Source organism: Dromiciops gliroides, chromosome 1, assembly GCF_019393635.1.
Source record: "Dromiciops gliroides isolate mDroGli1 chromosome 1, mDroGli1.pri, whole genome shotgun sequence".
NCBI lineage: Eukaryota > Metazoa > Chordata > Mammalia > Microbiotheria > Microbiotheriidae > Dromiciops > Dromiciops gliroides.
The window spans coordinates 706,586,182-706,610,922 of NC_057861.1; the positions used below are offsets into that span (position 1 = coordinate 706,586,182).

Below are 24,741 nucleotides of genomic sequence, written 5' to 3' on the forward strand. Positions count from 1 at the left end.
GCAAGTAACATTGCCTCTTTTGCCTCAGTTTCCCCAGATGTAAAATGGGGATAATAATAGCTCAGACCTCACAGAGTTGTTGTGAGAATTAAATGAGATAAAGTTTCTAAGCACTAAAAGCACTTAGTGGGGCAGCTAGGTGGCACAGTGGATAAAGAACTGGCCCTGGATTCAGGAAGACCTGAATTCAAATCCAACCTCAGACATTTGACACTAGCTATGTGATTCTTAACCCTCATTGCCCTGCAAGAAAGAAAGGAAGGAAGGAAGAGCACTTAGCATAGTGCCTGTTACATAGCAGGAGCTTAAGAAATATTTATTGACTAAATAACCTTTGATTTGGGCTCATTTGGCCAACTAGTTCAATAGCATCTAGCCAAAGAGCCCGCCAGTATCTGGGGATGTCCCCAACAGGCAGACGTGGAATCTAAGCCATGAATCTGAAGGGGAAATCCAGTGGGGCAGCAAGGAAGAGAGGACGGTTCTAGTGGCTTCCCATTGGGAATGGGAGATTCTGCTGTCCGATCCAACATGTTCTTATCTATCTTGGCCTCCAATGTAGACCACATGGGCATGCCAAGGTTGGCTCAATCTGGGCTGAAGCAGTCCCTTGGCAGAGAGGGGGTGGGCTGCAGATGCAGAATGAGGCGTATGTTGTCAGATATGGCAAATGTGCTGATTTATTCTATGTCTTTATTCCAAAGGAGGAGGATTCTATTGTAGGGGACAGAGACATTGGGAAATGACAGCAACGATTTAAAAAAGAGCATCCTTAAAACTTCCTTTTTTTCTTAAGGCAACAGTGTTACAGATTAGAATGTACACTGACCCAGGGCTTAGGAGACTTGGGGTCTAGCCTCAACTTTGCCACTGTGTATACGTATATTGTAGATGTAGATTTTGTGTAGATATGACTTTGGGCAATGAATCAGTAAGCATGTACTATGTACAAAGCCCGTGTCCCAGTGCCAAGGATATGAAGACAAATGAAACATTCCCTCCCCTCAAGGGGTTTACATGCTTTTGGAGGAGACAAGATGAATGCTTGTAAGCTTACACAAAATTCATTCTGCCCTAAATGTCTTAGGGGAGAGACACCAGCAGCCGGAGGGATGGGGATAAAGGCCTCACTGAGGAGGCGGTATTTGAGCTGAGCTTTGGAGGGAATGAGAGCCTCAGTTTCCTCATCTTTAAAATGAGGAGGTTGGTTTTAAAGGGCCCTAGGATCCCCTTTACTTCAAGAATTTGAGGAGTCAGGGAGAAGAGGAAGGAAGATTGAAGTGGGACCTTGGGAATAAGTATAAACTTCCACTTTAGTGTAAGGGAAGTTCAAGGATAAAGAACTGGCTGGGCCCCAGGGAATATTCCAAACAGTATGTCTGGCTGCTTTGAGAGAACAGGAGGGGAAAAAAAGAGGCAACTTCAGCTCCTGAAACCTTTCCCCAAACATATGACCCAGAGCCCCAGCTGTAGTCCAGTGGCGGACCAAAGGTTGCCACCCATTCTGGAGTTCCCACTGTGGGGACAGCGTCTGGCCACACTCAGTTTCCCACCCCACCCCGTGTGACCCACAAGACCCCCTGCATCCCAGCCACGGTATCAGGCTCTGTAAGGAGAGGTCACTCCTAGACCGTCCTGGAAAACGGAACTAAACAGCTGAGCTGCTGATCTCTCCCTGTTGGGTCCCCTCCACCCCCTGCCGAATCAGCAGGGTTCGTGGTTACTTCAATTTCCCTTCGGCTAGGCCAAGTCAGAGGGAGGTTTCTGACTTTGCTCCAAACCAGTTTTCCCAGCAGCCATCCAAGGAACCGCTGTTACTGCCCATCCCTGCTTTGCTGCTTCCCAAACTCTGGTATCTGATTAGGGCTTTGCAGGTTTTTGCTGTAGCCCACGGTTTCCGGCTCTCCGGGCCAAGGATCAATTTAAAATTGAAACAAATAAGGGGTGTGGATTTCCCTACCCCCACCCCCACCCCTCTCCATTCCCATCCCTGACTCAAATAAGACCAGCCAAAAGACCCATCAGTCCAGGCGCCCAGGGATGCGCGGGCATACAGAATGCTCTCAGCTCTCCAGAAGGGATTCTAAGAGGCTTGAGGCGCCTGGGGGATTGTGTTCCTGAGGCCTGTTCGACTCTGTTCACAGATGAGCGATTTACCCAGCAGGATTGAATAACAATGAACTATTTTTAGGATTGTGGAAGGTTTTCTAAACAATGTAGGGTTGGTCCCAAGTTTGGGTCCACAGAAGATTTTGGAAAGCAAATTGATGAGTTGATTACTTACCATTATCCCCTTCTGGAGATCAGGAAGGGTGTGTTGCTAAGGAGAAGTCCTCTGGCCAAAGGATAGAATGTTAGCCAAGTGTCTATCAATTAATTAGTCAATCAGCAGCATTTATTAAACACATAGTTAAAACTACATAAGGAACTCCCCCTGCCAATGCAAGATGGCATCTTCTACCACTTAGTAGCAGGCACTTAATAAATGGTTATTGATTGACTAATTGATTTTGACATTTGGATGACATTCTGTCTTTGGTCAGAGGATGCTCCTTAGGAATATATTTATCAGTCTAGTTTCTAAGCCCTCCTGAGGAGGACTCAGCTTTCGAGTGGGAGAGTGGGTGGTCTATTTGGCTCATTCAGGAGGAAAGGCCCTTAGTTTGGTCCTGTTCCTAGCTCCACTCTCTTTTGTTTCCCCAGGAGACCGTGGGTGAGCCCTTCTTCCTGCTCCTGTGTGCAATCAAACAGCAGATCAACAAGGGATCAATCGATGCAATCACTGGGAAGGCCCGCTACACACTTAATGAGGAGTGGCTGCTAAGAGAGAACATCGAGGCTAAGCCCAGGGTGAGACGCCCCCACTGCCCTCCAGCGGTACCCGTGGAAGGAGCTCACCTCCACCCAGCGATGTCCTTGCTATCCGAGGCTGGATTGAAGGGACTAGGAATGTCCTCCATCTAGAGAAAAGAAGACTCTGCCTAGGAATATAACTGTCCTCAAAAGCTGATATGTGAAAAACAGATTAGGCGTGTTCTGCTTGGCCCCAGAAGAGAGAACAAGAACAAATGAGTGGGAGTTGTTACAGAAAGATCAGTTTTGCCGTGCTATAAGGAAAACCTTCCTAATAAGTAGAGTTATCCCAAAGTTGAGTGGGTGGCCTTAAGACATGGGACATTCTTCCTCCTTGGGGGTCTTAAAGCCAAGACTGGAATCCACTCATCAGGGATGTGGTAAAAAGGAAATCTCCATCAGTTTGGTCATCTGGCCAAGGTTTCTTTCAGTTCTGGGACTCTATGCCTTCTGGCCGTGTGCAGTAAGGACTTGGCTGGCAAAAAGGATCCAAAAGCAAGATGTAGTGTGTTTACCTTCTGCCCACGGAGGGAGACATACTTGAGTCCTGTCACTGCACAAGAGCTAACCAGATGTTTTATTAGGGTTGAGGTTTTTTTGAGGATCGAGCTAGTTTGTAGTATTAACCCCCTCCTACAGATTGTGAAACTGAGTCACAGGGAGGTGAATTGACCAGCCATCCAGGACGGGAGGGCTTGCCTTTACTTGGGGAGGTGTAAAGCCAGGGTGTCTGGGGGAAGGGCTGTTGGTTTTGTGGCCTTGGCCCTACACCCCCACACCTCCACAAAAGTAAAGCCAGCAGGGGCAGCTAGATGGCTCAGTGGATAGAGCACTGGCCCTGGAGTCGGGAGGACCTGAGTTCAAATCTGGCCTCAGACACTTAACACTTACTAGCTGTGGGACCCTGGGCAAGTCACTTAACCCCAATTGCCTCACTAAAAAACAAAACAAAACAAAACAAAAAAAGTAAAGCCAGCAGTGGCAGCCCTCTCCTGTAGCCAGGCTCTTGGCTCTTCACAGGTGGCCCTCAGGCAGGAAGAGTTCAGGCCTTACTGGGCAGCTGAGTATCATTTACCAATCTAATCGTCGGCCTTCTGGAAGACACCTGGTTTGGAGGAGGTAACCTCAGGTGACTATTGGTGGTCTCATTCCTATTTTTGCTTTTCTCTCTCCAGAACCTAAACGTGTCCTTCCAGGGCTGTGGCATGGACTCTTTGAGTGTTCGGGCCATGGACACAGATACACTGACTCAGGTGAAGGAGAAGATCCTGGAAGCTTTCTGCAAGAATGTCCCCTACTCCCAGTGGCCCAGGGTGGAGGAGGTCGACTTGGGTGAGCACTTTACAAATGGTAACCATAGGTAGACACTGGGCACTTGCTAGACTTTGAATCAAGATTTTTCTCCATCTGAAGCCTATAGCTGGAAGCCCTCCCTGGAAGAACTACCCAAGTTCCCAATATTCAGATAGGGCTTTGTGCTTTTATGAGTTCCTTCACTGGCTGAGTATTAGATTACATCCATGATCAGCCCTGAGAGGGAGGTGCTGAGAATATATGTAGAGCCTTGGTGAACTTTAAATTGCCATATAAACATTAGTTCTGACAATTAGTATCATTCTCATTTTAGAGAGGATGACAGTGAAACATAGAAAGATTGGGAATTTTCTTGCCTGAGATCACACAGACAGACAGACCGTGTTACATCAAGATAATTCAGTTGATGGAAAGAACACCCAATTGGGAGTTAGGGATCCTGGGTTCAAGGCCTGACTCTATTTGCAAATGTTGTAGGGACACTTCCTAGTTAACCTAGAGTTCAACGAAATATTGGAGAGTCTCTCGTATTATTCTTATGGGGAAAGATCTTGAGGTAGAGGTTAGGCAAGAGTATATATAATTAAGTGAACTTGGAATTAACTGAATGGTTGGACCACAACTTGAATAAAGACAGATGGTGTGCACATCAAATCTGCAGACAACACAGAATTGGTGTGGAGGGCTAACACATTGACAGACAGAATCAGAATTTGAAAATATCTTGACAGGTTGGAATATTGGGCTGAATCTAACAAGATAAAATGTAATGGGGACAAATGCAAAGTCTTTCACTTGAGTTTTTTTTAATCAGCTTTACAAAATGGGAGAGGCATGGCTAGAACACAGTTTATCAGAAAAAAAGGAGGGATTTTAGTGGATGTGAGCTTGCATGTGATAGCACAGCCAAGAAAGCAGATATCCTTTGGGGCTGCATGAAAAGAGGTGGTATTCACCACTAGGGAGACAAGAGTCCTTCTGTACTCTGCCCTATATTTGGACTACAGTGGGAGAATCATGTTCACTTCTGGGTACCACATTTTAGGAAGGCTATTGATAAATTGAAGAGGGCCTAAAGAAGAGCATCCAGAATGATGAAGAGCCTCAGGTGCATACCCTTAGGAAATGACCTGGGGCTATTTGAAGACCTAAGGAAGACAAGATAGATGCCTTTAATGGGCTGTTGAATAGAGAAGAGAAGAGATTTATTTTTCTGGATGGCAGAGAGCATCACTGGGAACAATAGGTGATGATTCCAAAGAGGCAGATGTAGGCTTGATATAAGGGCAACCTTTAACCATTAGAACTATCCAAAAGTGGAATGGGATTCCTTTGGAGATCATGGGTTCCCTTATATTGGAAGTCTTCAAGCGAAGACCACCAGCCAGTTATGTTATAGAGGAGATTCTCATTTAGATATGGGTTAGATTAGATGGTCATTGAAGTCCCTTCCATGCCTCTGAGATTCTGTGATAGAGACCGTGTAGCCTTAGGCATGACATTTTATCTGTCCAGGCCTCAGTTTCCTTATCTGTCAAATAAAAAAGTTGGACTAGATGAAGGTTTCTTAACTTCTTTTGTGTCATGAACTCCTTGGACAGTCAGCCTGGTGAAGCCTATGGACCCCTTCTCAGAATGACATTTTTAAATGCATAGAATGAAATACAAATTACAGTTACAAGGATTACATGTGAATCCGATTATTTTGAAATAGTTATCATAATTGCACATGTATAACTTATGTCTGATTGCTTACCACCTCGGGGAAGGCAGAGGGGAGGGAGAGAAGGAGGGAGAGAATTTGGAACTCAAAACTTTAAATATAAATGTCTATTATTTAAAAAAAGAAATAGAGTTATCAAAATATTTTTTAGAAAACAAATGATCTTGGACTTTAGATTAGAAACCCTTGGTCCAGATGTTTGCTGAGGTCCCCCTGGTTCTAATGCCCTGTGCTGTCTAGTCCCTCCAATTCCAATAACCTATAATTCTCTTCCCAATTCTTAAGCCAATGCTTTACCCCCTCCCCCATGCTGTCTCCCCACTTTCTTCCCTGCCCCACCTTTTCCCCCAATTCTTCATCCATCACCATGATTCTCCGTTCTTCTTCCTTGATCCCAGCTTCCTCAAGTGTACCCATCAAAATTGTTCTCTCCACTATCAGAGACAGTAGGAGCCCCTCAAACCCATTATCTGTCGAGGGTCCTAAGGGCTTCTTTAGAGGCCAGCCTGCAGTTCTAAAGAGGGGAGTAGGACCCTTGAGGCACTGAGGAAGAATTTCCCATCTGGAGGGCTCAGGGTCAAGCCCATGGGCAAGTGAGAGCAAGAGTGGAGGTGGTGGGTGGGGAAGGAGATTCCAAAGCTATGCAAGCAGTTGTCTGTGCCCACAAGGATCTTATAATACAGTAGGCAAGGCCAAGGCTAGCACTCAGGGAAGACACAAGAATGATGGCAAAGCAAATGCAGGGACATGCAGGACAACAGCTCCCAGATCGAACATCAAAGGAAGAGCTGGGAAGATAGACTATCCTATGATGATAAGGATGCAACTTGGCCCTCACCTCCCTAGCCTTCCTACTCCACTGCAGCATGGTTTCCATCCTTCTCACCTCTCTCTTTAGAGTGGTTTGCTTCAAGCACCCACAGTTACATTCTACGAGACCTGGATGACACTTCCGTGGTAGAAGATGGACGAAAAAAGCTCAACACCTTGGCGCATTACAAGGTAAGGCAGCCCTAAATCTCCTTCTCCGTCTGTTCACTCCTTTTTCCCTGCCTTGAGTTAAGCCCCAACAGGCCTTTCTCCCCCCCCCCCATGCCCTGAGCTCTGGACTCCCAAGGCACCCTCTCTTAAAACCCCCCATCCTGGGGCAGCTAGGTGGCGCAGTGGATAGAGCACTGGCCCTGGAGTCAGGAGGACCTGAGTAGAAATCCGGCCTCAGACACTTGGCACTTACTAGCTGTGTGACCCTGGGCAAGTCATTTAACCCCCAATTGCCTCACCAAAAAAAAAAAATCCCACCCTGAGTTTTGGCCCTCTAGGCCCCCCTCTCTTAACCCTCCATGTTCTGAGCTCTGTCCCTCCAGACCCCTCTTTCCAAGCACCCCCTCCCTGAGCTCAGTCCCTCCAGGCCCTTCCTCTCCTTGGTCAGAGCCCCATCATTCCCCTCCCATGTGACTCCCTGTATTGGTTGTGGGCCCATCTCTGGTCAGCTTCCTCATGGGCACATGCCAAGTGTGACTGATTTGGGTTCTCCAGCACCCCAGAGGGCTGGCGCAGTGCCCAGCTGTGCTGGGCTTTGACTCTCCTAGCTTTGCCTCTTCCCCCCAGATCCCTGAAGGAGCTTCTCTGGCCATGAGCCTAACAGACAAGAAGGACGGCACTCTCAGTCGAGGTAAGTTCCCGCCTGGCCTCTCTGGGTGGAAAGAGCTTATTGGAAGCCCTGGGTCCTAGGGCCATGGCTTTCCCTTATGCCCTGGGCTCATAAAGTCATACTATTGCTGAACAGACTGCTAATAATGGGTAGTGACTCAGGGGAGAAGCCAGAGGAAGAAGAGTTGACTTTGCCAGCTGGATTTAAGACAGACCTGAGGTTTCTTTGCTTAAATTCCACTACTACTACCGATGATGATGTCGGAGGCAGTGTGGTACAGTGGAAAGAGCACCAGCTCCAAAGACCTGGGTTCAAATCCTGCCGCTGGCATTTAGTACTGTATGGCCCTTGGGCAGCTTACTTTTTCTTGGGCCTCAGTTTCTCGGTAGTAAAATGAGAAGTGGGTTCTTCTAGCTCTGGATTGGGCATCTTATTACACTATGCTACTGATAAAACCCCTGAGGTGATACACACTGTAGGTCTTAAGAGGACAGGGGTGGGGAGGAAGGGTGCAAAGAGGGGGGGGACAGGAGGAAGAGGGAGGGCACAGACTATTTCATGTTTGATTTCCTATCCCCAGCACTATAGCACATAGTAGGTATATATGTTCATTGATTTCTTGGTACATTCATGCATTCGATAAAAATAAATGAGGTTTCATTCTGAAGGACAGGTGGTTTTCAGCTCTCCCCACTTGGCCCCAAATGGGAGGCCAAGGCTAGACCTAAAACTCCTTCTAACCCATCATCCAGGCCCTGGACCCCTCTGAGCCTCGGGTCCCTGTATCACAACTGGGAGGAGTTACCTCTGCCTTTTCCCAGGTGAAGGGCATTATGGCAGAGTAGAAAGAACATGGTCTATGGAGCCAAAGGACCTGAGTTTAAATCTTGCCTCTTAGTACTTACTGTCTGTATGACCTTAGCCAAGTCACAGCCTTCCTGGGCCTCAGTTTTCTCATCTGTCAAATGAGGGTGTTGAACTAGGCGGTGTCTCAGGCTCCTTTTAGCTCTGAATCTGTGATCCTGTGATCCCCTTGGTCCTGAGCAGCTCCTAGTAAAAACACAGCCTCCCCCATGCCCCCTCCCACGCCCACACTCAATCCCCTCCAGCAGCTGGCTGGCCAGGCAGTGGGCACGGTTGAGATAAGTAACTGTGGGGAGCAACGTCTAATCTATGCAGCCTTCCTCTCCCTTTCTTTTGTTCTCTCCCTTATTCTTTGTTTTGACTTTTTTTTTTCTTTTGCAGTGAAAGATTTGGACACTGAAAAATATTTTCATTTAGTAAGTATCAGATTCCAAAAGCAATTGAGGTTAATAACAGTCTGCTCAGTGTGTGGCCAGAAGTCTTGTCTTCGTCTTTTGGTTTCTTTCCTTCCATTTCCTCCATAGGAAATTTTGCTTTGGAATGAGCCCAGCTCCCAAGCAGACTGTGTCGGTGAGGAGTTACAGAGACACACAATGAATCTGTGTGTATGATACATGGGTGCGGGCGCGCGCGCGCGCGCACACACACACACACACACACACATACATATACACATACATACATACACACATTCACACCCAGGCTCCCTCCCTCACACATCCACACATGCCCCAGCCCTATCCGGACCATCAGCCCTTTGTTGTGCTAGCAAAAAGCATGAATCACTAATGGGGATCAGGCGGCAACTTCAGTCCCTCCCCGCTTAATTAGGGGGTGATGAGGCTGTGACCCCGGGCAGCCTTAGGGGCAGGGTGGGGAGAATGCTTTCCATGTGTCTGAACAGACATGAGAGTTTGTCTGGGGGGCCGGATGGCTTGTGATCAGGCCGCCAGGGGGTCAGAAGGAAGCCAAGGGGAGACACTTTGTTCTTGCCGTCCTGCATGGGTTGCCCCCCCCCCGCCCCCACCCCAAGGGCAGTGGGTGTTGGAGGAGGGGCTGAGGTTTGGGATCCACAAGAGCAGAGCAGGCAAGTGAAAACCCTTTGGTACGATGCCCCTGCCCATCAGCTGTCTGGCCTTGGGCAAATCCTTTTGTCCTGCTTGGACTTATTTCCCTTGCTTTGATGCCAGAAGGGAAGCTTCCCAGGGGGGAGGGGGATTACTACACAATGGTCTGCACTGGAGAATTAGGCGGTTACCTGGGTATTGTCCGAAAAGGGCTTTCTACTCCCCTACTACCCTCAGCCTTCTCCTGTGGCTGCTTCCCCAGCCTGCCAAAGGACCCAATGGAGGAAGGGAGGATGAGGGGGCAGAATGGAGGGAGGCAGCTTACAGTTTAGCTGGGAAGCCAAGCCTACCACACAGGAAAGACCTAAGAACAATTTCAAAGCAGCCTGCAATTTGTAGGCAGCATGCTGCGGTGGAAAGAATCCTAGAAATGGAGTCTTAGGACACAGGTTTGAATCCCAGCTCTGCCACTTGTTACCTGGGTGACCTTGGGCAAGTCACTTCACTTCCCTGTGCCTCAGTTTTCTCAACTGTATAATGAGCAAGGTTGGACTACAAGGCCTCTGAGGCCTCCCAGCTCTAGGTTAGAAAATGGATGAAATCACAGAAGCTTGTGATGTTAATTTCTGTGCTACCTAAGGAAGAGCTGGGGGTGGAGGTGGAAGAAGGGTGTGATGACAGGTCAGAAGAAAATCCCAAACTCATCAATACGTCCCACTGGGCGCCTCCTCTATGCAAACTTGTGTGCTAGAAGCTCTAGAAAATCAAGAGAGGATGATGCTGCTGTCCCTGATCTTACTTACAGACCTCCTAGGCTCAAAGTGAGGAATAAATAACTGCGGACAGGCCATACTGGGCACTTGTCATCAGAGTTCATGGGAGGGAGACATCATTTCTTGATGGGGAAATCAAAGTGGGATTCCTGGAAGAGGCAGAGATTTTTGGCAGGCACAGATGTGAGGGGAGAGTATTCTAGGAAGAAAGAAAGGTGTGATCAAAGCTGTTGAGGCTGGGAAGCATGAACCGTGTTCAGAGAATGACAAGCAGTTCAGCTGGCTGGAGTATAGGGGCATATGAGAGGGAAGAGAGAGAGAGAGAGAGAGAGAGAGAGAGAGAGAGAGAGAGAGAGAGAGAGAGAGAGAGAGAGAGAGAGAGAGAGAGAGAGAGAGAGAGAGAGAGAGAAAGTTTAGGACCACATCTTAGAAGGCCTTGAATTAAGGAAGCAGCAGGGGTGTTGCAAATGGAGCACTGAATTTGGACTCAGAGAGACTTGGATTCAAATCCTGCCTCCAATACTTTCTGACTTGTATAACTGTGGACAAAACTTTGACCTCTTTGGACCCTCAGTTGTTTTATCTGTAAAATGAGGTGAGTGTCCTGGATGGCCTCTTAGGTCCCTTCCAGCTCTAAATCCATGATTCAACGTTCTTATGACCCTGAGAAAATCATGTAAATGCTCTGCGACTCGGTTTCTGCACCTGTAAAATGAGTTTAAACTTGTTGTTCAGTCATTTTTTTAGTTGTATCATGACCCCATTTGGGGTTTTCTTGGCAAAGATACTGGAGTGGTTTGTCATTTCCTTCCCCAGCTCATTTTACAGATGAGGAAACTGAGGTAAACAGGGTTAAGTGACTTGCCCAAGTTCACACAGCTAGTGTCTGAGGCCAGATTTGAACTCAGGTCCTCCTGACTCCATGTCTGGTGCTCTATCTGCTGCGCCACCTAGCTGCCCACATAGTGCATTAGGGTCTGGAAAATCCTTTATGTATATTATATTATTTGATCCTCACAACTACCCTATAAGGGGTAGGGGTTATTATCCCCATTTTACAAATGATAAAACTGAGGCTGAGAGAGGATAGTAACTTGCCCAGAGTCGCACAGTTAATAAGTGTCAGCAGCAGCTTTTGAAATCAGCTTTTCCTGATACCAAGTCCAGTGTTCCACCTGGTTACCTGTATGACCTAAGGTTTACCCCTCTGAGCCTCAGTTTCTCATCTGGGAGGTCACTTAGAGCTCTAAATCTGTGTATCTTAGCACAGTGCTTGGCATACAGTAAGCACTTTATCCATACTCTATCTCCCTACCTACTTGTTTATCTTAGGATAAATAGGAAACCTATAAATAAGATAAATAACTATGACGAATACAACGATTTCTAAGACAGCAGTCTCTAACTCCAAGAATGTTTAATCTAATTAAGGAGATGGAACCTCACCCCAATCCTAATACGTGTCACATAGTAGGTGTTCAGTATTCTCTTGTGCAATGAATACTGTCCATTATATCCTCTGTGGCCCCCAAAGAGACTAGAAGTACCATAGGAGAGATCCTCATGGGCTGAGGGAGGCAAGAGAGACTTCCTGGAGGAGGCAGAACAAGGTGGGTCTCAAAGGCCAAGGGAGGAGGATTTTGATGTCGCTGTTCATTCTCGAGACATTCCAGATGCAGAAGGGTTGACAGCTTCCCTTTCTTGTGCTTGCATAGGTGCTTCCTACTGATGAACTGATTGAGAGTAAGAAGTCACACAAGCAGAGCCATAGGAAGAAGGTTCTTCCTGAGATCTACTTGACGAGGTTGCTCTCAACCAAGGTAAGGACTGGAACGCTTCAGGTTGTGACCCTTCAAATCCTTATTCAGCCTCTGATGTGGTTTCGAGCCAATTCAATAAGCATTTATTAAGCACCTACTATGTGCCAGGCACCATGCCAGATGCTGGAGGCACAAAGATGAGAACAAAACAATCCCTACCTCAAGGGGAGTACATTCTACTTTGGAGGGGGGTGCCTTGCTCCCTCTGGGTTGCTCCCTAAATTTGTACTTGAACTGGCAGACTAGGTGACTGCTACTCCCCAGGTGCTGTCATGCTATAATCCTAATAATAGCTCATAAGCCCCCACTGGTGGGCTTCCCATTAACAAATAGTCAGGAGAGAGGCAGCTAGGTGGCGCAGTGGATAAAGCACTGGCCCTGGATTCAGGAGGACCTGAGTTCAAATCTGACCTCAGACACTTGACACTTACTAGCTGTGTGACCCTGGGCAAGTCACTTAACCCTCATTGCCCTGCAAAAAAAAAATAGTCAGGAGACACAGTAGATACAAAGTAATTTTAGGGGCCAGCTTTAAAAGGGGAGACATCAGGGAGGATGTCTTGCAGGAGGTGGCACTTTAACTGAGATTTAAATGGACTTAGCAGTTTCTAGGTACAGAGGTAAGAAGGTACAACATTTCAGGCATGAGAAATGGCTTATGCAAAAGCATAAAGATTTGAGATGGTTTATATATTAGGTCTCCTCTCACTGAACCTCCATCTATTGCTATGAAACCTTGTGGCTTCTATAGCACACAGTAGGTGTGACAGTCATCATGGACAGCTACTGCCATCCGCACTCAGGTTCTAGTCCTAGTTCTGCCTCCAGACAGAGTCATATCACCTACATGAACCTTGGGTGTTTTATATGTCAGATACTAATAGATGACCTTTGCATTGGCCCAGCCAGATTCATCAAGTGTTTTCTATCCATTATATCATTTGATCCTCACAACAACCTTATGGTACACTCCAAAGAGCATTGTATCTACATCCAGAGGTCAGGAACTTACTACTTGAAATAATGTAACCTCCTAGTGGACTGAAACAATTTCACTTTTATCTTTCTTTCTCCATTGTCTAGCACATAGTAACTACTTTTTTTGTTTGCTTTTTTTTTTTAATGAGATATTTTATTTTTTTCCGTTACATGTAAAGATAGTTCTCAACTTTTGTTTATACAAGCTTTACAATTTCAGATTTTTCTCCCTCCCTCCCCTCCCTCCCCCCTCCCCTAGACAGCAGGTAATCTGATATAGGTTATGTCTATATATCTCTATACATATACATATAGATATATATATACACACACATATATATACACATAATAACATTAATCCTATTTCTGCATTAATCCTGTTACAAGAGAATCAGAGCAGTGATGCAAAACCTCAAAATAGAAAAAAAAAAAAACAACAGCACCCAAAACAAAAGAAATAATATGGTTCAATCAGCATCTATACTCCACAGTTCTTTCTTTCTTTTTTTTTTCTTGGATTTGGAGATCCTCTTCTATCATGAGTTCCCTGGAACTCTTCTGTACCATTGCATTGGTGAGAAGAATATAGTCCATCACAGTAGGTCAACACTCAATGTTGATGATACTGTGTACAATGTTCTTCTGGTTCTGCTCATCTCACTCATCATCAGCTCACGTAAGACCCTCCAGGTTTCTCTGAACTCTTCCTGCTCATCATTTCTTACAGCACAATAGTATTCCATTGTATTCATATACCACAACTTGTCCAGCCATGCTTTTTTTGTTTTTTAGTGAGGCAGTTGGGGTTAAGTGACTTGCCCAGGGTCATACAGCTAGTAAGTGTTAAGTGTCTGAGGCCAGATTTGAACTCAGTGTACTCCTGACTCCAGGGTCGGTGCTCCATCTACTGCGCCACCTAGCCCCCTCACATAGTAACTACTTAATAAATACTTGTTGACAGCTTAATTCCTGTGTGACCTTGGGCACAATCACTCACCTCTCTGGGCCTCAGTTTCTTTATCAGAAAAAAATTTATTTTGGGCAAGAACAGTGAGCCTAAATGCCCTCTGAAGCACCTGCCAGCTCTAAATCTATGATCCTAAAAACACCTTTCCCCTTTTACCAATGAAGAAACAGAGATGGTCACACTGCTAGTAAAGGTCAGCTGTGGGATTTGAACCCAGGTCTCTGCCGGCTACAGGTGTAGGGCTTTCCTACCCCCCCACACTGGCAGCACCCTGCCCATTCTTCTTCAGTCTTCTCATGAGGATCAAACATAATAGATGTAAGAGGCCTCTGGAAAGCATCAGACACTCTAGTAACCTCAGGGGTGTCATCCTCATTGTTACAAGAGGTATTGGTGCCCACTAGCAGGAACCTTGAGTACCCAAGGAAGGGTTAGGTTGAGCTTTGGATTGTTTTTTTTTCCCCTTCCCTCTGTGGCTTTGAAAATAAAGAGTGTCTCTTGTGCAACAGTTTCTTCCATGAGAAGTGTAGGAAGGATTGGGGGTGGGGGTGGGGGGGGAATGCTTTGAAGTCCTTCAAATGAGGCTGTATTATTATAGAGAGCGCAGTGCTCTCTCTCACTCACCACAGATCACAAAAGGTATGCCTTGTCTCTCCCCTGGATTACATTACCGCCTAATGTTCTTTATAATTGGAGAGACCATCAGAACAGCAAGCCGTGGCTGAGTTTTCTGTTCCATTTGCTGTACCAAACAATTACAGATGTGTCCTGAGATGCCAGAAGTAGTCAAAGAGAACATTGGTGCCAAGAGAAATTAAATTAAAACAAACGCTAATTATATCAGCTTGCCCAGCTTTCAGACGAGAGGCGGCAGGGGGGTGGGGGTGGGCATGGGGGAGAGAGGGGAGAGGAGATTTTGCTTCCCTTCCATTCTCCCTTCTTCCTGAAAGCCTGTGAATCTGGCAAGCAAACAGAACTTCATCAAAGCCCAAATGTGGTTTTGCCCCCAAGATGTCCAGTTGACCTGGGCACCAGGCTGACCCAGCTGGCACGCTTGTTGTCTTGGCAGGGCACACTGCAGAAATTTCTCGACGACCTGTTCAAAGCCATCCTCAGCATCCGAGAGGACAAGCCTCCCTTGGCTATCAAGTATTTCTTTGATTTCTTAGAGGAGCAGGCTGAGAAGAGAGGAATCACCGACCCAGACACTTTGCACATTTGGAAAACCAACAGGTCAGGGAGGGTGGGCCTGAGGGAACTTCTGCTCCTGCGTCTGATCTGGCCAAACCACCATCCTCCCTTACTCCCCGCCCCTCTGCCCCCTCCATGCCTACCCCAGGCCAGTTTATTCACCCATTCATTCACTCAGAGCAGCTCTGTCTCATCAGCTAACATTTACCCAATGCTTACCCTGTATCAGGCACTGGACTGGATGGCACATGGGAGATGAGGGGTGGGGAGGGAAGGGGGAGGAGGACCACAAAGACAGGAAACAAAGCAGTCTGCCCTCCAGGAGCTTATAGTCTACTGGAAGGATGCTAGTGTACACAAATCAGGAAATAGAAATCAGCACAGAGGCATTTAATGCTTTCTCTCAACTAGCTCAGAAAGGAAAGACCACACGTGGGGGCGGGGACTGAACAGGATGCCTGGGTGTCTCATCCCAATTCTGCCACTAATGAGCCTATGAGACACCTTTAAAGCTGAAAGAGACTTCAAATATCACCTAGTCCAGGGGTCCTTAAACTGGGGTCCGAAGTCTGTGGATGGATTTCAGGGGGGCCATAAGGAAAAACTTACATTTTCTTTTCACTCAGCTCTAATTGAAATTGAGCATCTCCTTCAGTTATTTGAAAAAGGGATTCTGGGAAGGAGTCCATGGGCTTCAGCAGACTGAGGAGTCCATGACATGAAACAAGAACCCTTGACCCTTGGCAGGTCCTCTTGTTTTACAGAGATGGGAGCAGGGGCACAGGGAGAGACCAAGTGACTTGCCCAGAGGCAGAGCTGGGACTAGAACTTGCTTCCCTCAGCACCTAGTTTATCACTCTTTTAACCACAGCCCCTGCTGTGTGACCCCCCCTCCCCCCAGACCCTTCTCTTCCCCTCTATGAGCCTCAGTTTTCCCATTTGTAAAAAAGATCGTTGTTATCTTTGCCCTGCTGATCTCACAAATGAGATAATGGTTGGGGAAGTTCTTTGTGCCTTGAGAGCTGTATGCATGCGAGGGATCATTGTCATCATCATTGTTGTTTTTATTATTGTCAACAAAAGCAAGATTAAATCGGGTGCCCAGGAGCATGCTCAGAGTGTGAATCCCAAGCATATCCCCAGCTGATCCCATTCTGAGGCTCACTGCCACGCAGAATGGAGGGAGAGAGAGGGGGGTGGGAGGGAGAGGGGGGGGAGGTGGGAGGGAGAGAGAGAGTGGGGGTGGGAAGCACCAGTCCTTCTTAATTACAAGTAGAAGAGTGTCTAAGCATGAAGTTGAGAGGAATTGGGTATCAGGGAGTTAATGATGGAATCTAGGGCCACTTTGGTTTGTAAGCACCTGGGCCAAAGCCTGCCTGTTGCCATGGTGACCAGTGGGCATCCAGGATGGAAGGAATGAGACCCATTAGGTTCTGCCAAATCTCTAGTGACTCCTTCCCCTTACTTAGAGCTTAGTGGGGGGGGGGGCTTGTATATATAGGAAGAAGTTGGAGGCAAAGGGCCATGGGCATCTTCAGTCAGGAAGCTGGCATTATGGTACAGTGGAAAGCCCACCTCTGTAAGGCTCAGTTTCCTCCTCTGTCCAATGAGAGGGTTGGACTCAGTGGTCCCTGAGTGGCTATGATACCATGAATTCAGGAGACTAAACAGAGCATCTCCCTCAGAATGGCTCCTGCCTAGACACCCCCAGAATGCATCTATGAGAAGAGGCAGACAAAGGTAGGGGGCTCTGCTGTCTCCTCCTCACATCCCACCACCTCCGGGCCAGCTGGGCACCTTAAAAGATGTTAAGTTTTCTACCTGCTACCAAAGCCCTTTTCTGGACACAGGGGGGACCTGACAACTCAAAGGCCATGCCAGTAGCCAATAATCAAGCTAATGGCTGGTCACACCAAGCTGGAAAGGTGTCAAGAACAGGCCTGGTTGTGGCCTGTGTGTCGGGTGTCTGACAATTGGCCTTGCTGAGAGCTCATCCCCCCAGAAGGCTGGCCCCCAGGTGATGGATTTGGTATGGGTTTTTTTTTTTTTAAAACAGTCATAGCAATTTGTGAAATGTCTTCTAAGGGGTGGGGGGGGTGCAGTCTGTGTTGGGTCAGGGAGCAGTCATGTGAGTAAAGGATGTTTTTCCATCTTATTTTTGAAGAGAGGAGAGATCAAAGGGATCACACTGAAATCCAGGAGCATCCCCAGGGCCTTGTAGCTAGTAACTCAGAACAGGTGATGCAGGGCAGATTCTCCCTGATCTCTCGGTGAACAGCAGGCCCCTGTGGCCCCCAGGGAGGCTCCGCTCTGATGCTGTCCTTCCTAATCCCCCCTTCTCTGCCACATTCTTTCCTTCAGGGGAGGGATGTGTGCCAGGTGGAGGGAAGTCTGATCAGACGTGTAGGGAGGGTAATTTCTGGTAGAGCCAGTGATGAAGGCCGCTCTATCTGTGGTCCAAGAACATGATGGACGGGCCTTTCTCCCACAGCTGTCTGCCAGAGGAGTGGAAAGGATTCCGCCCCTACCCCTGTCTCCCTCATCAGCTAGATTTAAGTAATCCCACATTGTCATAAAAAGATCAAACACCCAACCTCACTGCCCCGCTCCCCAGACTCCTTTCTCATCTCCTGACCAACAGGCTGGCACAATGTGGGTGGGCCAGGCCAGTCCCCACCTCTGGTTTTCACTCTCCTATGCTTTCTTCCATGACAGCCTACCTCTGAGATTTTGGGTCAACATCCTGAAGAACCCCCAGTTTGTCTTTGACATCGACAAGACTGACCACATAGATGCCTGCCTTTCTGTCATTGCCCAGGCCTTCATCGATGCCTGCTCCATCTCTGACCTACAACTGGGCAAGGTCAGTCTCTCACTGGTCATACTGGGCTCCATGCTGGGTGGCATGTTTCAGGGAGGGCCTTGATGTGACAGAGAGCATCCACAGGAAGGTGGCCGGTGTACTGTAGAGCCTGGAGACCAGGAGGACTGATTACAGTAACTGGAGATGTTTGTTTGGAAAAGAGAGAACTCAGAGATGACCTGTGGAAGAGGGATTTGCCTCATTCTGTTGGGCCCAGGAGGAAGAACAGGGATCCATGAGTGGAGGCTGCAAAGGAGCTAGTTTTAGATTGACAGGGAAACTTTCTGAAGAACTAGAATTATTCATAAGTGACATGGGCTGCCTCAGGAAGCCGTGGATGCTCCCTCAGGGAGGCCTTCAAACAGGCTGGATGACCTTTTGTCAGATATGTTGGTGGGGAGGTGATTCTATTTCATGGCCCAGTTGGCATCTCTTCCAATTTTCTGCATTTGGGATTTGGGAATCCAGTAGCTCCTGTCTCAGGAAAAATATTAAACCCAACATTGATCCCTTAGGTTGGGTTGGGGGGTGGGGAGGAGGTGTGATAGCTATCTTCAAATATCCTATGGGCCATCCTATGGAAGAAGCACTAGACTGGTTCTACTTTATCCCCAAAAGGCTGGGAATGATTGGTATAAGTTGTAAAGGGGTAAATTTAGACTTGATGTCCCCCACATTGGAAGAGTCCAAGAGTAGAATAGGCTGCCTCAGAAAGTAGTGGGTTCCCCATCACTGGAGGTATACAAGGGGCTATGAGGTCAAACAAAGGGGAAAGATGAACCTGGGAAGACTGGTTAGAATCCACAAAAACATGGAATTTTAGACTACAGAAAGAACACCTCATTGTATGGCTTCCTTCACATAGATGAGGGATACCTTCATCTCACCATCAGTACAAGTTGCAGTTGACACCATATCTAGAGGTAGCTGGTGATATGGCAGATAGGGAGCTAGCCCTGGATTCAAGAAGTCCTCAGTTCAAATCTGGCCTCAGGCACCTACTATATGTGTGGCCCTGGGCAAGTCACTTACCCTTTGTCTCAGTTTCCCCAACTGTAAAATAAGGATAATAATAGCACCTACCTCCCAGGGTTGTTGAGAGGATCAAATGGGATAATACACCTAGTATGTAAAACACCTAGTATGTTTTGTTGCTGTTCAGTTGTTTCAGTTGTGTCTGACTCTGTGACCCCATTTGGGGTTTTCTTGGCAAAAATACTGGAGTGGTTTACCATTTCCTTCTCTAGCTCATCTTTTAGTATATAGTATATTGGTAGCATATGGTAGGTGATATCTATCTATCTATCTTATTCCCTTTCTCTTGATAGCTTTGATTTCTTCCTTTCAAAACTACCTGTTCATATCCTTTAACCATTGATCAGTAGGAGAATGGTTATTTTTATAAATTTGGCTCAGTTCCCTATGTATTTGAAAAATGAGGCCTTTATCAGAGACTCTTGCTATAGAATTCTGCCCCCACCCCCACCCCACCCCGCCACCAGTTTCCTGCTTTCCTTCTAATTTTGGCTGCATTGGTTTTGTTTGTGTACAAACTTCTTATAATCAAAGTTATCCATTTTACCTCCCATGATTCTCTCTATTTCTTGTTTGATCATGAATTCTTCCCATACCCATAGATCTGACAGGTAATTTTTTTTCTTAATGGCCAAAGTCAATGGTCTTTTCTTACTCCTCATCCTCCTTGACATTTCTGAAGCCTTTGATTCTATAGATCACTCTCTTAAAACTCCCCTCGCTCTAGATTTTTGCAAAATTGTTCTCTCCTGTTTCTCTTTCTACTTGTCTGACTGCTCCTTCTCAGTTTCTTTTGCTGAATCTTCATCCAGATTGCACCCAAAGCTCTGTTCTGGGCCCTCCTCTCTTCTACCTCTGTACTGTTTCACTTGATGATCTCATCAGCTTCTATGGGTTAAATTATCATCCCTATGCAGATGATTATTAGATCTATTTATGTAGCCCTAACCTCTCTCCTGACCTCCAGTCTTGCAGCCCCAACTGCCTATTGATCATCTCTAACTAGATGTCCCATAGGCATCTTCCATTGAACATATCCAAAAGGGAATTCATTCTCTTTCCCCCAAACCCCCCCCCTTCTTCCTAACTTCTTTATTACTGTCAAGAGCACCACCATCTTCCAGTCACCCAGGCTTGCCCCCTAAGTGTCATCCTTGACCTCATTCTCATTGCCTGGATAATAATAATTGTCATTATTATAATTAGCATTTATATAGTACCTTAAGGTTTACAAAGTGTCGTACAAAGATTATTATTGTATCCTCACAACAACCCTGAGAGGCAAGTACTATTATTATCCCCATTTTATGTCCTTGCCCTCACTGTCCCTCTCCCTGCTCCCATTTGCCAAGTCCTGTCAATTCCATCTTCCTGACATCTCTTATATATCCCCCCTTCTCTCCTTTGACATCGCCACCACCCTGGTGCAAGCCCTCGGCACCTCACCCCTGGACAATTGCAGTACCCTGCTGGTTGGTCTCTCTGCGGCCACAAGTCTCTTCCCCATTCTAATCATCCTCTGCTCAGCTGTCATCCGATCTCTAATATACTCCCGAGGTTCCCTATCACCTCCAGGATCAACTATCAAGTCCTCTGTTTGGCTTTGAAAGCCCTCCATAACCCCTCCCTTCCCAAGCTTTTAACGCCTGACTCCCCTCCACACTCTGCTGATAATCTAGCGGTGCTGGCATTTTCACTGGCTGTCCCCCGTGCCTGGATTGCTCTCCCTCCTCATTTCTGCTTCCTGGCTTTCTTCAAGTGTCAGCTAAAATCTGACCTTCTGGAAGTCCTTCCCTGTGCACTTGGGAGGCCAGTGCCTTCCATCTGACATGATCTCAATTCATCCTGTCTATATTATTTTTGTTTATAGTTGTTTGTGTGTCATCTTCCCCATTGGATATTGAGCTGTGTGAGAGCAGAGACTCTTTTTGCCTTTCACTGTGTCCCCAGCATTTAGCACAGTGCTTGGCACACAGTAAGGATTTAATAAATCCTTATTGATTTATCTTGACTCTTACAAACATTTTCTCAGAAGGTTTTTAAATGCACAAAAGAAAATACCTTGGGGGGCGGGGCAGCTAGGTGATGCAGTAGATAAAGCACTGGCCTTGGATCCAGGAGGACCTGAGTTCAAATCTGGCCTCAGACACTTGACACTTACTAGCTGTGTGACCCTGGGCAAGTCACATAACCCTCATTGCCCTGCAAAGAAAGGAAGGAAGAAAGAGAGAGAGAGAGAGAGAGAGAGAGAGAGAGAGAGAGAGAGAGAGAGAGAGAGAGAAAGAAAGAAAGAAAGAAAGAAAGAAAGAAAGAAAGAAAGAAAGAAAGAAAGAAAGAAAGAAAGAAAGAAAGAAAGAAAGAAAATACCTGGGATTACAAAGGAAATTGATTATATTGATATACAGTTATCAAAATGTTAAAAAAAAACAAAACAGTTCACTAGGTTAAGGACTCCTGATCTGATCCAAGCCCCTCATTTTACAGAGGAGGAGCTTGAGGCTCAAAGGGATTCAGTGACTCACCCAAGGTCACCCAAGTAGTGGTTATCAAAGCCAGGATTCAAACCCAAGTACAGCAAAACATTATGCTCTCCACCTTGATAGCCTTTCTTTCCCATCAGGCTCCATTCCCCAGGCTCGACTAGACCCCCTCACAAGCATAAGAATTCCCAGCAAGCTGCCTCCTCTTCCCCATCACTGTATAATCCACTGAAATTGAAAGCTTCAGAAAAGTCATCCATAGAGTTGAAGTGGCTGGATTTCCCTAACTGGGGAAGGCTGGGAGAAGGATGGGGAGGGGACCAGTTGTTTATATTTCTTTTTCACATTTCTGACCCGCTATCCAACACCTCTGTTTTCCCTTATCAGGTGATAGATAGGGTTAGAGGTTAGCGAGGGTCAGCCAGCAGATGGAAAAGCTTCCAGCAGCCCAGTCTCCTGGGATGACAGGAAGTGAGATTGGGCCAGAAGGGAAACTCTCTTTTTCTTACCCATCAGAATAAGGTAGTCCCTTTGCTCATAGCAGCTTGCATCCCCACATCCCCTTTAGGCACCAGCAATGACAAAACTTCTCTGCCTCAGTCATGTGTGGTCTCTCAAACAGGATACAAGTGCCCTGAGAGTAGGGAGTGTTTCATCTTTGTCTTATATCCCCGGCTCCTATCCCAGTGCCGGGTACGCAGTGGGTACTCAACAAATGCTTATTAACTGATGGATGGGTGGCTTTGGGGGAGCCCGTTGTAGCTGCACTTTGTTTTGTACACCTCCTTTTCCCCGCTTAAGCCCATAAATCCAAAATAACGTTGTCATGGGAATGGTAGTCATCTCATCCACCTCCCTCATTTTAGAGAAAGAAAATGAAGACTAGAAAGAGGCAGACTTGGCTAAAGCGAGTCAAAGATGGAGCCAGGACCAAAACCCAGGTGTTCTAATTCCTCACCCAGTCACAGCAGGCTTCCAACAGAACTTTACACCTGTGTACCTTCACAGAGGTTTTGTTTTTTAATTAATAAAGTATTTTATTTTTTCCCCCTTACATGTAAAGATATTTCTCAACTTTTGTTTATACAAGCTTTACAATTTAAGATTTCTCTCCCTCCCTCCCCTCCCTCCCCCTTCCCTAGACAGCAGGTAATCTGAGATAGGTTTTATTTATGTATATATATATATATATATATATATATATATATATACACACACACACATACACACACACATATAATAACATTAATCCTATTTCTTCACAGAGTTTTTAACCCAGAGTCTATGAACTTAGTGATTTGTGTGCATATAAGTGTGTGCATGCACACATACATATATAATGTGTGCATGTATGTATTATACACACACATGCATACAGGCATATACATACACATGTATATGTGTGTATATGTATGCACATGTGTATAATATAGATAGTGTATATACACATACATATACATATATATACATTTATACATATATTTGTAACTATAGTTCAGTATACTCAATTTCCTTTATAGTCCTTTGTATCTTATTTTGTGAATTTAAAGACCCGATTATGAGAAGGGGTCCATTTCTCTTATTGTTGTTCAGTCATTTCATTCGTGTTCAACTCTTCATGACCCCATTTGGGGTTTTCTTGGCAGAGAGACTGAAGTGGTTTGCCATTTCCTTCCCCAGCTCGTTTTATAGATGAGGAAACTGAGGCAAACAGGGTTAAGTGACTTGCCCAGGGTCACATAGCTAGGAAGTGTCTGAGGCTGGATTTGAATTCAGGAGGATGAGGCTTTCTAACTCCACTGTGCCACCAAGCTGCCCCAAAGGGGTCCATCATCTTCACTAAACTGCCCACTGTGCATTGTATACTCCTGCTGTTCCCTCTATACAACATGCCCTCTCAGCCATCTAGAATCCAGCCTTAGGGGACTGCTAGGTGGCACAGTGGATGAAGTACCAGCTCTGGATTCAAAGAGACCTGGGTTCAAATCCGGCCTCAGACACTTGACACTTACTAGCTGTGTGACCCTGGGCAAGTCACTTAACCCTCATTGACCCACCAAAAAAAAATATTTAGAATCCAGCCCTAAGTACAAAAGTAAGTGAAAAATGCCCCCTCCCCAAGTGGCAGGTGAGTCACAAAACCCTTGGTTTGTATTCTGCGGAAGAGCAGCAACAACTCCAAACCATTACCGGATGATTTTTTTTTTCAAATAAGACAACAGAAGAGAAGTAAGCATTAGCTTCAAATAGCGATGACTTGAGGACAGCGGAAGGAAACCAGAAGTTTTCGCATACAAATATTTCTCATACAAAAAGCATCCTGGTTTTAGGCTATTCAGTGTAGGGGCTGGATACACAGCTGAAAAGTGGATCACTGTCTAATCCCTCAGTCCAATTAGTGAGGAGCATAATGACCCAAAGACGGTTAAGTGCCTAGAACATAATAGTCTTGTTGAATTGAAAAGATATGAAATTGAGATAGAACTGGCTCATGGTCAAGTAGGAGACACAAACACATTTAAAACTATAATAATACACAGTCATCACAAAGGATGACACTGAGACAACTAAGACAGCTAAGGTTTAGGTGGAAGACTCATAGGCTTAGAGGTCATCTGGGCCAATCCTCCCCTTTTACAGATAGGGAAACTGAGGCCCAGAGAGCTTACATGACTTACCTAGTAGCAGAGTAAGGATTTGAATCCAGATCTTCTCACTCCAAATCCCATTCCTTTTCTCCATACCATACTTCTTTTTTTTTTGTTTTGTTTTTAGTGAGGCAATTGGGGTTAAGTGACTTGCCCAGGGTCACACAGCTAGTTAAGTATTAAGTGTCTGAGGCCGGATTTGAACTCAGGTACTCCTGACTCCAGGGCCGGTGCTCTATCCACTGCGCCATCTAGCTGCCCCTCATACCATACTTCTTGCCACATGATGCCAAACTGATGAGATGTTTCCCCTATGGCATTTCTTGGTAGATATATGCAGCTTGCTACTGGGTGGTATGGTAGAAAGAGCATCGGATTTAATAAATTACTTGTTTCCTTCCTCCCTTCTCCCTATCCCCAATCCTGAAGGGAGGCAGGAAGGGAGGATATGACAGGGGATGCTTCCAGTTCCCATCTCTTCATGTCTCTCCTCTTCTCCAGGGGCCTGATATGG

General features: G+C 46.2%; 1 protein-coding gene across 1 annotated transcript in view; it reads left to right on the forward strand.

The window, feature by feature from the left end:
• The window catches only part of PLXND1 (plexin D1), a 208,600-nt gene that overhangs the window by 176,891 nt on the left and 6,968 nt on the right, over window positions 1-24,741 (forward strand). Inside the window, exons 26-33 of the mRNA XM_043976535.1 lie at window positions 2,704-2,850; window positions 4,029-4,185; window positions 6,789-6,892; window positions 7,499-7,562; window positions 8,787-8,821; window positions 11,961-12,065; window positions 15,080-15,243; window positions 17,917-18,064. Coding sequence (XP_043832470.1) covers window positions 2,704-2,850; window positions 4,029-4,185; window positions 6,789-6,892; window positions 7,499-7,562; window positions 8,787-8,821; window positions 11,961-12,065; window positions 15,080-15,243; window positions 17,917-18,064 — 924 coding nt within the window. The remainder of the gene's footprint in view (window positions 1-2,703; window positions 2,851-4,028; window positions 4,186-6,788; window positions 6,893-7,498; window positions 7,563-8,786; window positions 8,822-11,960; window positions 12,066-15,079; window positions 15,244-17,916; window positions 18,065-24,741) is intronic.